The 13,467-nt window shown below is 49.7% G+C and overlaps 1 protein-coding gene across 29 annotated transcripts in view; it reads left to right on the top strand.

The window, feature by feature from the left end:
- The window catches only part of NRXN2 (neurexin 2), a 253,023-nt gene that overhangs the window by 94,541 nt on the left and 145,015 nt on the right, over positions 1–13,467 (top strand). For all 29 annotated transcript variants that reach the window (XM_074957997.1, XM_074957988.1, XM_074957993.1 and 26 more), the window contains 2 exons: positions 4,709–4,870; positions 5,392–5,830. In XM_074957997.1, the coding sequence (XP_074814098.1) occupies positions 4,709–4,870; positions 5,392–5,830 (601 nt within the window). The remainder of the gene's footprint in view (positions 1–4,708; positions 4,871–5,391; positions 5,831–13,467) is intronic.

Raw genomic sequence — 13,467 nt, 5'->3', positions numbered from 1 at the left:
TGGGGTGGACTTTGGATCTGAACTAGAGTCAACACTGTGATCCGGTTAGCGAGCATTGTGGGGCAAAGCCCCCATCTGTGCTGCAAGGGGTTGCTGTGGCATTGGGGTTCAGGTCCTCCCATTGCAAACAGGATGGATGTACGGGGCATCAGGGAGGGCTGGTGTGGTAATAGAGGAGTTATCTGTGTACTGATACACCCTTGGTGTGTGTGTGTACTACCACTGGAATAGGATCAGAACAGCCTATACAGCGAGTGTGTGTGTGTGTGTACTGCCCCCTACTGGACAGGTTCAGAAATGCCTGTGTGTGGTTGTATATGCTGCTTCATAGTGAATATACAGAGGCAGTTCTGATTTTGTTTTGGTGTGTGTGTGTGTGTGAGAGAGAGAGAGAGAGAACACTCTCTCTGTGTATGTACTACCACTATGGGATAGGATGAGAACTGCCTATGTGTGCAGGTGTACACTGCTCGATTCTAGGATAGAATGAGGACTGCCTCTAGGTTTGGTGGTGTACTGCCCCCTTCTAGACAGGAGCAGAATGGCCTCTGTGTGTGTGTATACTGCTCAATGTATTGTTCAGGACTGTCTGTATGTGTATTTGTGTCCTTCTCAATACTGCATAAACGGAGGACAACCTGTATGTGTGATGCTCCCTACTAGATAGGATCAGAAATATGTGTGTGAGCATACATGCATATATACTGCTCCCTACTGGAGATGATCATAACTGTGTGTGCATCTGTACTGCACCCCCCTGAACAGGATCAGAACTACCTGTGTATGTGTATACTGTTCCATACTGTATAGAATCAGAACTGTGTGTGTGTGTGTGTGTGTATGTGTGTGTGTATGCAGGTGTGCGTGCACATATACTGCCCCCTATTGGACAAGATCAGAACTGCCTCTATGTCTGCATGTGTGTGTACTCCTCCATACTGTATATAATCAGAACTGCCTATGTTTGGGCATGCTTGTAAGTACTGCCCCATACTAGACATGATCAGAACTGTGTGTGTGTGTGTGTGTGTGTGTGTGTGTGTGTGTGTGCACGCACATGATGCTCCCTATTAGGTAGGATCAGAAGTCCAAGCATGTGTGCAAATGGATGTGTACTGCCTCCTACTGGAGATGATCATAATTCTCTGTGTATGTACTGCCCCCTGCCGAACAGAATCAGAACTGCCTGTGTGTGTGTGTGTGTGTGTGTGTAAAACTATAGAATCAGAACTGCCTATATGTGCGTGCTTATATGTACTGCCCCATCCTGGACGTGATCAGAACTGCTGCAGTGTGTGTTTTTGTGCATTGCTCCCTACTAGACAGGTTCGGAACTGTGCGTGTGTTCATGTATGCCTGTTGCCCCCTATGGCAGATATTCATCATAACTGCTTGGGTATGTGTATGTATTACCCACTGCTAGATAGGATCAGACCAACCTGTGAGTGTGTGTGTGTGTGTGAGAGAGAGAGAGAGAAAGAACAAGAACTGTCCCCTACAGGATAGAATGAGAATTTCCTGTGTGGGTGTGTATGGACTGCTCCTGGATAGCTAGGATCACAGCTCTGTGTGTATGCGTGCGTGCAAGCAAGCAGTGTCCTCTACTGGACAGGATGAGAATACCTGTCTCCCCACACGCTGCAGAGAGGCTCAGAACTGCCTTCTCTTACCCCAACCTACCCCAGTCTGAACAACCATTACCCTCAGACTATCTGATACCTTCCCTCCCTGTATCCCCCATGTGGGCTGGCTGTTACCCTTTCCACAGCCTCGCACTGATCAACTGTTTCTCCCATCCTACTCCTCTCATGGACCAGCCATTACCCCTACACACACACACACACACACACACACGGCCCTGTTACAGCTGCCCCACAGGCCATCTGTTACCTCCCTCTAACCCCTCCTATAATGGCTGTTAACTGCCCCAAGCTTCCCCTAGAACAGCTGTTACCCCAACTTCTGTCCTCTCCACATACCAGTTGTTACTCACTCCCTCCCCACAACCTTATCACAGAACAGCTGTTCCCTTCACCCATACCACAGTGGCCATTGCCCCCATAGCTTCCTCCTGGAACAGCTGTTCCCCTTGTCTCCTCCCAAAGCAACAGTTACCCACTGTCCTTCCCCAGACTGGTTGTTACACACCTACCCACAGCCTACTCAGGGAACAGCGGTTATCACCCCAACCACCAAATCCTCACTGAACAGCCATTCCCCCTCCAACAGCTCCACAATGAACTGCCATTCCCCCTCCAACAGCTTCCTCACAGAATGGCCATTTAGCCCCCCAACAGCCTCCTCACAGAACAGCCATCTCCCCCCCTCAACAGCCTCCTCACACAACGGCCATCCCACCCCCCCAGCCAGCCTCCTCACACAATGGCCGTCCCCCACCCCCAGCCTCCTCACACAATGGCCATCCCCTCCCCTCCAGCCTCCTCACACAACAGCCATTCCCCCTCCTTCCCCAGCCTCCTCACTGAATGGCCATTTCCCCTTCCAACAGCCTCCTCCCACAATTGCCATTCCCCCACTCCCCCCAGTCTCCTCACACAACAGCCATTCCCCCACCCCCACAGCCTCCTCATACAAGGGCCATTCCGCCTCCAACAGCCTCCTCACAGAACAGCCATCTCCTCCCCCCCACCCCCACAGCCTCCTCACACAACGGCCATCCCCCCCCCAGCCAGCCTCCTCACACAATGGCCATCCCCCGCCCCCAGCCTCCTCACACAATGGCCATCCCCTCCCCTCCAGCCTCCTCACACAATGGCCATCCCCTCCCCTCCAGCCTCCTCACACAATGGCCATTTCCCCCGCTTCTTCACACAACGACCATTTCCCCCCAGAGCCTCCTCACACTATGGCTGTTCCCCCCCGTCCCCCACAGCCTCCTCACAGAATGGCCATTCCCCCACCTTCCGCAGCCTCCTCACACAACGGCCATTCTCTCCCCCACCTCCCACCAGCCTCCTCACAGAACTGCCATTCTGTCCCCGCAGCCTCCTCACACAACGGCCATTGTCCCCCTCCCCAGCCTCCTCACACAACGGACATTTGCCTTCCAACAACCTCCTCACACAACGGCCACCCCCCCCCCCCCCGTCTCCTCACAGAAGGGCCACTGTCCCCTGCCCGCCCTCCGAGCCTCCTTACAGAACTGCCATTCCCTCCCCTAGCATCCTTGCAGAACAGCCATTCCCCCTTCACCAGCCCCCTCACACAAATTGCATTCCCCACAAGAATCCTCACACAATGGCCATTTCCCCTCCCCCCAGCCTCCTCACAGAATGGCCGTTCCCCCTCCAACAGCCTCCTCACAGAACAGCCATCCCCTCCCCTCCAGCCTCCTCACACAACGGCCATTCCAGCCTCCTCACAGAATGGCCGTTCCCCACCACCACCCCAGCCTCCTTATACAATGGCCATTCCCCCTCCAACAGCATCCTCACACAACAGCCATTTCCCCCCACAACCTCCTCACACTATGGCCATTCCCCCCACAGCCTCCTCACAGAATGGCCATTCCTCTGTCTTCCACAGCCTCCTCACAGAACGGCCATTCTCCCCCCGACCTCCCACCAGCCTCCTCAGAGAAAGGCCATTCCCCACACCAGCCTCCTCACACAATGGCCATTTCTCCCCCCCCCCCAGCCTCCTCCCCCATCGGCCATTTCTCTCCTCCCCCAGCCTCCTCTCACATTGGCCATTCCTCCTCCAACAGCCTCCTCACACAATGGCCATTTCCCCTCTTCCCCCAGCCTCCTCACCAAGCATCCATTCCTCCTCCCCGTCCCCAGCTTCCTCAGAGAATGTCCATTCCGCCTCCTCCCCACAGCCTCCTCACTAACAAACATTGCCACCCCTCCCCATAGATGTGCCTGTACCCCCATCTTTCTTTGGACCTGCCATTACCCCTAGTGTGGCAGAGGTCCCAACTGCCCAAATTAAGGCAGGGGAGATGTGTCATACACCCTAGGCCAACCAGGGTGGACAGTGGGAGGTCCCGGCTTGGTTTAGGGCAACACTGTCAGCTTTGCACCCCAGCCTGGACCTCGGTGAGGAGCTGCAGCTGTGGTGAGTGGGGTGCAGCCTCGGGGGGCGGAGGGCAGATTGGGATGGGATATATGGCACTTATCCATCACCCAACAGGTCTAGCTGCCTATAATATCACTAACCCCCTGGCAGGGCTAATGACAGGCCATCAAAACTGGTGCACCCCTCTTCCCAGCCCCCCACCAAATCTTGTGCAGACCCTCCCCAACAAATCTGCAACAATCCCCTCCCCAGCCCTCTTCCCCCACTAAATCTTGTGAACCACCCTCCCTTGGTCAAATCTTATGTCCCCTCTTTTCCAGCTCCTCCATCAATTTTTGTCCACTCCTCCTTTTCAGCCCATCAAATATTGTGAACAACCCCATTGCAGTCCCCCTCCCACATAAAATTTTGTGCTGCCTCTTTCATGCCCCCATCAAATTTTGTTCAACTCCCCCTTTCCCCAAGCCCCAAATACTGGCATTCCTCCAAAGAGACAACCAGACATAAAAATGGCTTAGCCACCTCTCCCCTTATCACCCCCCAGCCCCTCACCAGCCCCAGGCGGTTAATATTCTGTTGTCTGCTTGTTTCCCCCCGCCCCCCCCCCCCGCATCCCTTCCCCTTCCCCGCCCCTGCCCCACCCCACCCCTGCAATCATGATGGACAGGTGACCATTTCCGTGGATGGTATCCTGACAACGACGGGCTACACGCAGGAGGATTATACCATGCTGGGCTCAGATGACTTTTTCTACATTGGGGGCAGCCCCAACACAGCTGACCTGCCGGGGTCCCCTGTCAGCAATAACTTCATGGGGTGCCTCAAAGATGTGAGTATGCAATGACATGCAGCTGCCTCTGGGGCTGTGTGATGTCTATGTCTATAGGGATACCTTGACCAGCACTGTGATGCAGCCACCTATGAGGTGGGGTGTAAGGGCTGTTTAACCTCCCATAGCAACGCTGCCCAGTTTAGGGCAGGAAGTGCAGGAGTATCTCTCGTCAGTGGCAATTGAGGACCGTTCCCATATGAACCTTGTTTGGGGGCTGGCAGGGATGGAATTTGATGTGTGATGTAGACAATAGGAACCAGAAGGAGACCCAGGAAACTCATTACACACAGCAGCCATCAGATAGGAACAGCTCTAGATCACTGTTTACTTGAAGCCAGATTGGAGCTGGTTTTTCCCCTAGAGGGAAAAGACCTTGTATTCCACCCCCCAGCTCCCTGCAAGCTAGCCAATCTCTCTACCCGCTGAGCCAGTCAGCAGGTCCCTGCTGGGGGCCAGATCGAAGTTGGCACCCCCTAGAGGACAAAGGCCTTGTATCCCACTGCAGCTCTCCCCACCAGGTCGTGTACAAGAACAATGACTTCAAGCTGGAGCTGTCACGCCTGGCAAAGGAGGGTGACCCCAAGATGAAGATCAATGGGGACTTGGTGTTCCGCTGTGAGAATGTGGCAGCGCTGGATCCAGTCACCTTTGAGTCGCCCGAGGCCTACATCTCCCTGCCCAAGTGGAACACCAAGAAGACTGGCTCCATCTCCTTTGACTTCCGCACCACCGAGCCCAACGGGCTGCTGCTCTTCAGCCATGGGCGCCTGCAGCCCCCGCGGGAGGGCCGGGCTGAGCGCCCACACAAGGCTGACTACTTTGCCATGGAGCTGCTGGATGGCCACCTTTACCTGCTGCTCGACATGGGCTCTGGGGGCATCAAGATGCGGGCCAGCAACAAGAAGGTCAATGATGGCGAGTGGTGCCACGTGGACTTCCAGCGTGATGGGCGTAAAGGTGAGAGGGCTCCCCTGCCCTGCTTGCAACACCCCAGCCTATGGGGAAACCCATGCCCATCTCTGTCCCCTCATCCCCAACCTATCGATGGAGACCCATGTCCCACCTCTGCCTGCTCCCTGTGCCCTGGTTGCCTGGAACTCTGCCCACCCACAGGGAGTGCCATGCCACCTCTGCCCTCCGGACTGTGCCTGCAAGTCTCCTGCCTACAGGGATCCCCTCTGCCCAGAACAGAGACCCCATGTGCTCACCTCTACCCCCACCCTTGAGGAGCCCCCAGCTGGGGTGTCTGAAGTTGTGCAGCAATGTGCCAGGGTCATGGTGCCACCTGGTGGCTCTGCCATGCATTGTGGGCTGTAGGAGCTGCAATTGGGCTTTGGATGAGGGCCAGCAGGTGGGGCATGTGTGTGGGGGGGAACCTGCTGAGTCACAGAGCTCAGTGGAGGCACTCAGGCTGAATTGTGCTTTGCACTTTGGGTTAGGGAGCAAATTTGATCCTACTATAGTCCTTCCCAAGGGCCTGCCCAATAGAGAGCCCAGAGCTGTCTCCCCCCCACTCCCTTTTCCCCCCTCACTGCTGATTGGCATAACGAATTGGCTGCTCATTAGTGGCTCATTAGAGAGGTGAGAAAATAGGCCCAGGAGTGGCAGGGAACAGAGACAGAAGCATCTCCTACAGCTCCCCATAAGTGGGTGGGGTGGAGGGAGGGAGAGAGAGAAAACTAGATGCAGTGCTGCCCCCTGCTGGTTGAAATATCTCAAAGCCTGTCTAAGTCGATATAAGTTCTCATTTTGGCCATGTGTATATGCACAGTTCCTTACTGCTAGGGACATGTCAGCGCTGTCCCTATGTGCATATCAGCTCCCTCTGTGTATGTGTGCATTTATGTTCAGCCTGTGAAACTCTTTGCCAGAGGATGTTGTGAAGGCCAAGACTATAACAGGCTTCAAAAAAGAACTAGCTAAGTTCATGGAGGATGTGTCCATCAATGGCTATTAGCCAGGATAGGCAGGAATGGTGTCCCTAGCCCCTGTTTGCCAGAAGCTGGGAATGGGTGACAAGGGATGGATCACTTGAAGATTACCTGTTCTAGTTATTCCCTCTGGGGCACCTGGCATTGGCCACTATTGGAAGACAGGATACTGGGCTTATGTTTATGCATGTGCATGTATGTGTGAGAATCATGCATGTCTGAGTGAACGTGTGTGAATTAGTGTGTGCAGGGGTGTGCATGAATGCATGGGGATGTATGAATCATTGTGTGAGTGTGTGTGTGAATTGTGTGTGAGAGCACGTATGTGAATCAGTGCATATGTATGGGTGCATGTATGTATTGTGACCTCGTTTTGACCCAAGCAGTAAACCAAAAATTCAGAGTCTTGAAAGTTGTTCCAGTTAGGAGGAGAAAGTGGTGATGGATGCAAACCTGTTTATTTACAAAGAATGGACAAAGTCCTGTTTCTCTGAACAAGGCAGGAATCAAACAGAGAGTTTCTTTGCTCATAGCTCCAAGCTCCTCTGTAGCCAGCACTAGGCCCAAAAGCTCTCTCTCTTAGCTTTTTCCAAGGACCATGCTCCCAGTGCTTTTGTGACTGCATGTGGTGTTTCCTTGCTGCCTTTTCCCTTCCTTCCTCTGGTCTTTCTGCCTCTCTCTCACAAAGACACAGACCTCTACAAAGCAAGAGCCGGTGAAACCTCTCCATCCATATGTGCCTTGCATGTGCCTTTGTTTTGTAACACCCTGTGTTTTGGTTGGAGGGCCCTATTGTTTCAGCTGCCTGGGTCACTAAAGGATCTATAATGGCTTCTTACAACTATCTTAAATGAAGGGTCGTGTTTCCGCTGAATAGTAACAGCAAGGTTTATCTGGAGCCTGAAAACACCCCTCATCTTATCTTCACCCATCACCTTGATGGAGTCCAAAATGGTGACATCCTGAGCAACCCATCCCAGATAGAAAGAAAAGTAACTATTTAACAAATTACATAGATACAAACTTAACTATTTACATATTTACAGTGTCTTTCTGTCTGGATATTTTGCGTAACTAACCCCAAACAATTTTACTTCCATCCAATCTTCATGGAGCTTTTCTTTCCTTGCCCCATTTCCTTTCATCCACAGCCAGGAGTTCCTTTTGAGGGGTGCAGTAATTTCACTCCAGAGAATTTAGACTTTTGCTGTAATAAGCAATCGTGCTCTCAAGTCCTTGATGTTCTTGTGTCAATACTGCCCCCGATCTGTAAGCACTAGTATTTCTGTCAATATAAAAGGTCTTTTGAATCACGGACAGTCCTAGATAGAAGTAGTCACAAGAGCCTGTTTGAACTCTGAAAATGCTCTGCTGACTGCTGAAATGGTTTCCCTTTCTCTCCCAACCTATGCAGCATTTTTTCAATATTGGCAAACCCACAAATAAACCTTTTATAATAGGAGCAGAGTCCGACAAAATTCTCCACATCTGTGAGTGTCTGGGAAGTTTGCCAGTTCTGCACAGCCTCAATTTTCTGTTTGTCAGTGAAAATTCCCTCCTCCCTGATAGTGTGCCCAAGAGAGATTACCTTTTTTTGAAACAGCTCACATTTCTTTGGGTTCTGTTTCAAATTGGCATCCTTCAGCTTACCGCAGACCATTTGTAGATGTATCAGTTCCTGTTCAAAAGTTTTAGCATGCACTAGGATATCATCTAGGTGTAACAGACAGGCTGAGAGAGACATGCCGTGTCACACCCTCTCCATTAGCCTCTCAAATGTGGTTGGTGCACTGCATAAGCTGACAGCCATCCCTTTTAATTGCCACCGGCCTTGTCCTGTGGTGAAATCTGTCTTTTCCCTGTCCTTTAGATCCTCTGCCACTTGCCAATACCCGCTTTTAAGATTCAGTGTGGAAAACCAGATTGAACCCACCACACCACCCAGGGTGTCATCTGTTCATGGTAGTGGATAAGAATCCTTTAAAGTGACTTCATTTAGTTTTCTATAGTCCACACACAATCTGATGCTGTCATCTTTTTTCTTAAGCAGCACTGTGAGTGAAACCAAAGGAATGGTTAAAGGCTCAGTTATGTCTTCCACATTTCCTCAGTGTCCTGTAAGGCCTCTCCCTTCTTTGTTACTGGTAGCCAGTGAGATGGCTGTTTAATGGGTCATTTCCCCCCATTTCAATCTTGTGCTGGATTAGTGCAATACAGTCTGTATCTTTGTTGGATGAGGAGAAAAACTCCTGATTCTTAGTCAGAAAGTCTCTCTAACCGTTCTGCTGCTTTTCATTTAAATATATGGCACTGCACTGGAACAATTCTAATAGAAACTCTGGGAGCTCACCTTTTCCCCACCCCCAGTAGTTTCCTTCTATACCAGCAATTACTAGATCCACTGGTTCTTTAAGTGATGGTCCCTATGGAATACAGATTGGGACCACACATCACAAAGAACCTCTGAAAGAAAAGGAGTACTTGTGGCACCTTAGAGACTAACCAATTTATATGAGCATAAGCTTTCGTGAGCTACAGCTCACTTCATCGGATGCATCTCTAGTTATAGGTAAGTAACCTCCTCTTCATATTTTGCAACTGTGATTCCCTTTGTTACTATTTACTGCTTGTCAGAAACATGTAACAGAGGAACAGGTATCCATTCCTAATTCAGCTCCACAAGAGTTTTAGCAGCTAAGATTCCCCCGAGACCCTGGGTCTCAAAACAGGTTTTAGCTACTCCCCATCTTTCTTTGCTGGAAAGCTACCACAGCATGTAGCTGTTATAATGGTTTCTCATCCTAGGGGCAGGATGACTCCTTCACTGCAAACTAATTGCCTACAAATCTTCTGTCTCACCTGAGTCAAGTATTTAAAGGGAATTTCCACAGACTGACACTTTGCCTGGCATTTATTACACAGTTATTAGCCATAAAGAAATCCAAACTGATGATTAGCTCATCCTCTATCTTGGCTATGCAGACTTCTTACTCAAATTCCAGAAGTCCAACTTTTAAACCTAATTTTCAGACAGGTGCATTTTCAACCCCCCTCATCCTGCAATTTGAGACTAATGAGGTAGGTCAGATTTAGATCTCTTATTCCTAGCCTTTTTAGCATGTCTGATCTAATAACTATTATGTTTGAGTGGGTGTCAGTTACCCCAATGCATTTCACAGCTCCTATTATAGACTTAATAGCCAATTCCTATTGTTCTTTAATTGACTAGATCTAAACAAAACTTGTGGGGCTGATCCTTGTACCCCCAGGCTTTGCCCCTCCAGTGTGGTTTACCAAACTGGGTGAGGGACTTTCACTAGGCACTTGTGATGCTTTGTTCTGGCCCGTCTTATATTTATAACTGCTTTTTTTAATAGCCAGATTTTTCACAGTGCAAACATTTAACTGAATTGCTTCCCTTAATTTTTATGTTATTGCCAATTTCCCTTGTTTTACAAAGTGAATTTACCACTTTTCGTGATGTTTTGGAATGATCAGAAATCAGATAAGAATCTCTTTTTCCACCATATATATTAGGCACAGCTGTACTTACAGCGCTCCTCGTGATCAGCTTCCATCTTCCTCACTAGGCAAGCAGCTGCTTCCTATTTTGGTGAGCTGCTGCAAGGAAATATTCAAGTTCTGTTGTAAATTCCACAGTCTCTCGGAGTGTCTTTGGCCTCTTTTCACTGATCTTGATCAGCAAGTCCAAGTTCAGCTGAGCATCTGCAAACTGATCTGTTCCCAATTTATCTTGGAAGTCCTTTTCAGTATCTAGATATGCCAGAAACATGAGTCTTTTCAGGTCCTTTGCCAATTGAGATGTGGTATCCTCTTTCCCTCTCCAAGGCTCTGTCTCCACTAGCAAGCTTACAGCAGCACAGCTGTACCAATGCAGCTGCACTGCTGTAAGATCGCTCATGTAGCTGCTCTGTGTCGGAAGGAGAGAGCTCTTCCATCGACATAATAAAACCACCTCAACAAGTGGTGGTATCTGTGTTGGCAGGAGAAACTCTCCCACCGACATGGCGTTCTGCACGCTACCACTTATGCTGGCGAAATTTATGTCGCTCAGGGAGGTGTTTTTTCATACCCCAAGCAACATAAGTTTTGCTGACATAAGTGTTAATGTAGACATGGCCTAACTCTTGGCTGTGCCTTGGACGTATTGTATTTCAAAAATAAGGGACTGTTTTCTTAGCACTCCACCCCACCTCTCCTCCCAATATTTTTATCATTAGTATTAATTATTATTATTCATAATAATAATAAGTAGAGGTCACCTACATTCACGGGGGTATTTCTTGCTGCTTTTTGCAGCACTCAGCAACTCCCAATCTTCTTGTATAGAGGTGAAAAAATAAGGGACGTCCCTTGTAATAAGGGACTGTTGGCAACCCTACTTGGACATCTCAGAATGATGGCTGGCTTCAGTGGTGGAATCTCCATCCTTAGAGGTTTTTAAGGCCTGGCTTGACAAAGCCCTGCCTGGGATGATTTAGTTGGGGTTGGTCCTGCATTGAGCAGGGAGTTGGACTAGATGACCTCCTGAGGTCTCTTCCAATCCTAATCTTCTATTATTCTGTGATTCAGGCCACATATCAAGGGATTGTTTCAGATCTGGACAACTCAGTTTGTTTTCTGGTAGCACTATCAGAACTGGGCCACTCAGGCTGGCTCTTCGCGTCCCCCGCCCTTTTTGTCCATCTCAGCCATTCGTATGATGTTGAACTGAGCCAAATAAGCCTGGCATTAAGTTTTTCCATCAAAGATAGTAAGTGTGTATCATGGATCCACAGATCTGGTGTTCTGAACAGCTCTGGAACTGTCTCTGGTAGGAACCCTTCAGTGTGCTAGACCCCCTCTTAGGTCTTTTTACAGGGGTAAACCAGTTGGCTTCACTGCCTCCTTCGACCGAATCTCAGAGCCTTCACCACCCTTGCTTCACACCGTGAGCTCCCTTCAGTGAGCCCACCTGAGTTGGACACCTCAGAGAGACCTGTACACCCAAAGGGAGCAATGCACCCACACCTTCAGCATCTGCAGTGACTCTTAGGCAGCATTATCTCATGTCTGGAACACAGCATAGAAAGTCCTTGGTTAGCATAGAGAAAAGAAAGTTACAGCATGCTCCATTTGGGTTAGCCCAGGGCCCCATCAAACGGTGTGTTCCCCCCTCTTGGCTCTCACTCTGTCCCCCTTTGTCCAAGTTCCTGAGCCAGTCCCACCTACCTCCTCTTCAGTCCGTTGTTGGCCAGCTGATCAAATGCGTCTGGCTTCTAGCGGAGAGTGGACCATCCATGGTTGTTGGTTGGTAGGTAGCAAATGTCCTGGGGGTTGGCTTTGCTGTCGTCTTCATGGACTCTCTAATGACATGGGCCTCAAACTCGAGACCGCTAGACATCAGCCACATCTGTGTTGCAGCCTGCCTGAGAGTAAACAGCCCTTTTTCACCCCCTAGGTGACAGTGCAGCCTGTGGGGAAACTGAGGCACACACAGTATTCATACAAAATATTTACAGAAAATTCCCACTTCATCACTGCGGGGTTTTGCATTATTGAGCTGAGACAATCCAATCTCTTCTCTCTGGTTCTCTGGGGGTTACAAACAAGGTAGAATGTCTGGTCTTACCCAAGTCTTCTGACTAGCCCCGTTCCAAATCCAGGCCTCTGATTTCCACTGTGGCCCATGCCCTTTTGATTTCCTTCTCAAGATGATTTCTCAGCTCCCTAAGTCCTTGCTGCAGCTCATTCTGTTAGCATGTTCCAAGTTGTCTAAAGCTTCCCTGGCCTCATCTATTTTATGGAAAACTTTCTGGTCTTTGGCAGTCAAGTTGCTGGTCACCTTATTGATCCATCTGGCCTGGCCATTCCAGTCTGGGAGTGTTACAGCTGGGCTTCCCAGTCTGGCCGGTACTTTGTAACTGTTGCTTCAACAAAGATTTGCTCTTCGCCTACAAGTCGTCTCTCAGCCCTTTCTGGGAAACCTCCAGATGCTGCTTTAATTCTTTTTGTGATGCCTGTGACCTTTGTGATCTTTGTTTTAAATCCTTTTGGCCACCTTTGAATTCTGTGAGCACCTCCATCATTTGTTCCATCTTGGTTAAAAAGAAAAACCAGCTCACAGTTTCTCTTCTTGGAAATTGGATCCTGCTCCTGATACCAGTGTTACCCCTTTTTGACCTGAGAATTAACTAAAAATTCAGTACACACCTCGTTGTTCCAGTTAGTAGGAGAAATTGGTGGTGGAGTCAGGTATCTATCATGTAATCCTGTTTATTTTCAAGGAATGTACAAAGTCCTGTTTCTCTGTGCAAGGCAGGAATCCAACAACAGGAGACAGTTTCTTTGCTCGCAGCTCCAAGCCCCTTTCTAGCCAGCACTTGGCGCCAAAGCTCTCTGTCTTGGCTTCTTCTCAGGTCCCATTTGCAGTGCTTCCATGGTTTTGTCTGGTGCTTCCTTGCTGCCTTCTCTCCACTCCTCTGGTTTTTCTGCTTCCACACACACACACCTCCACAAAGCAACAGCCAGTGAAACCCTTCCACCCGCGTGTGCTTTGCATTTGTCTTTGTTTTGGGCAGTGACTCTGCCTGTGTTGGGGATGAAGATCACTTGTTTCAGCTGCTTGTTCCTTAGAGTTTAAAGCCAGAAGAGACCATTAGA

This window comes from Natator depressus, chromosome 7, assembly GCF_965152275.1.
Source record: "Natator depressus isolate rNatDep1 chromosome 7, rNatDep2.hap1, whole genome shotgun sequence".
Taxonomy (NCBI): Eukaryota; Metazoa; Chordata; order Testudines; family Cheloniidae; genus Natator; species Natator depressus.
This window is presented reverse-complemented; position numbering and strand designations above follow the sequence as displayed.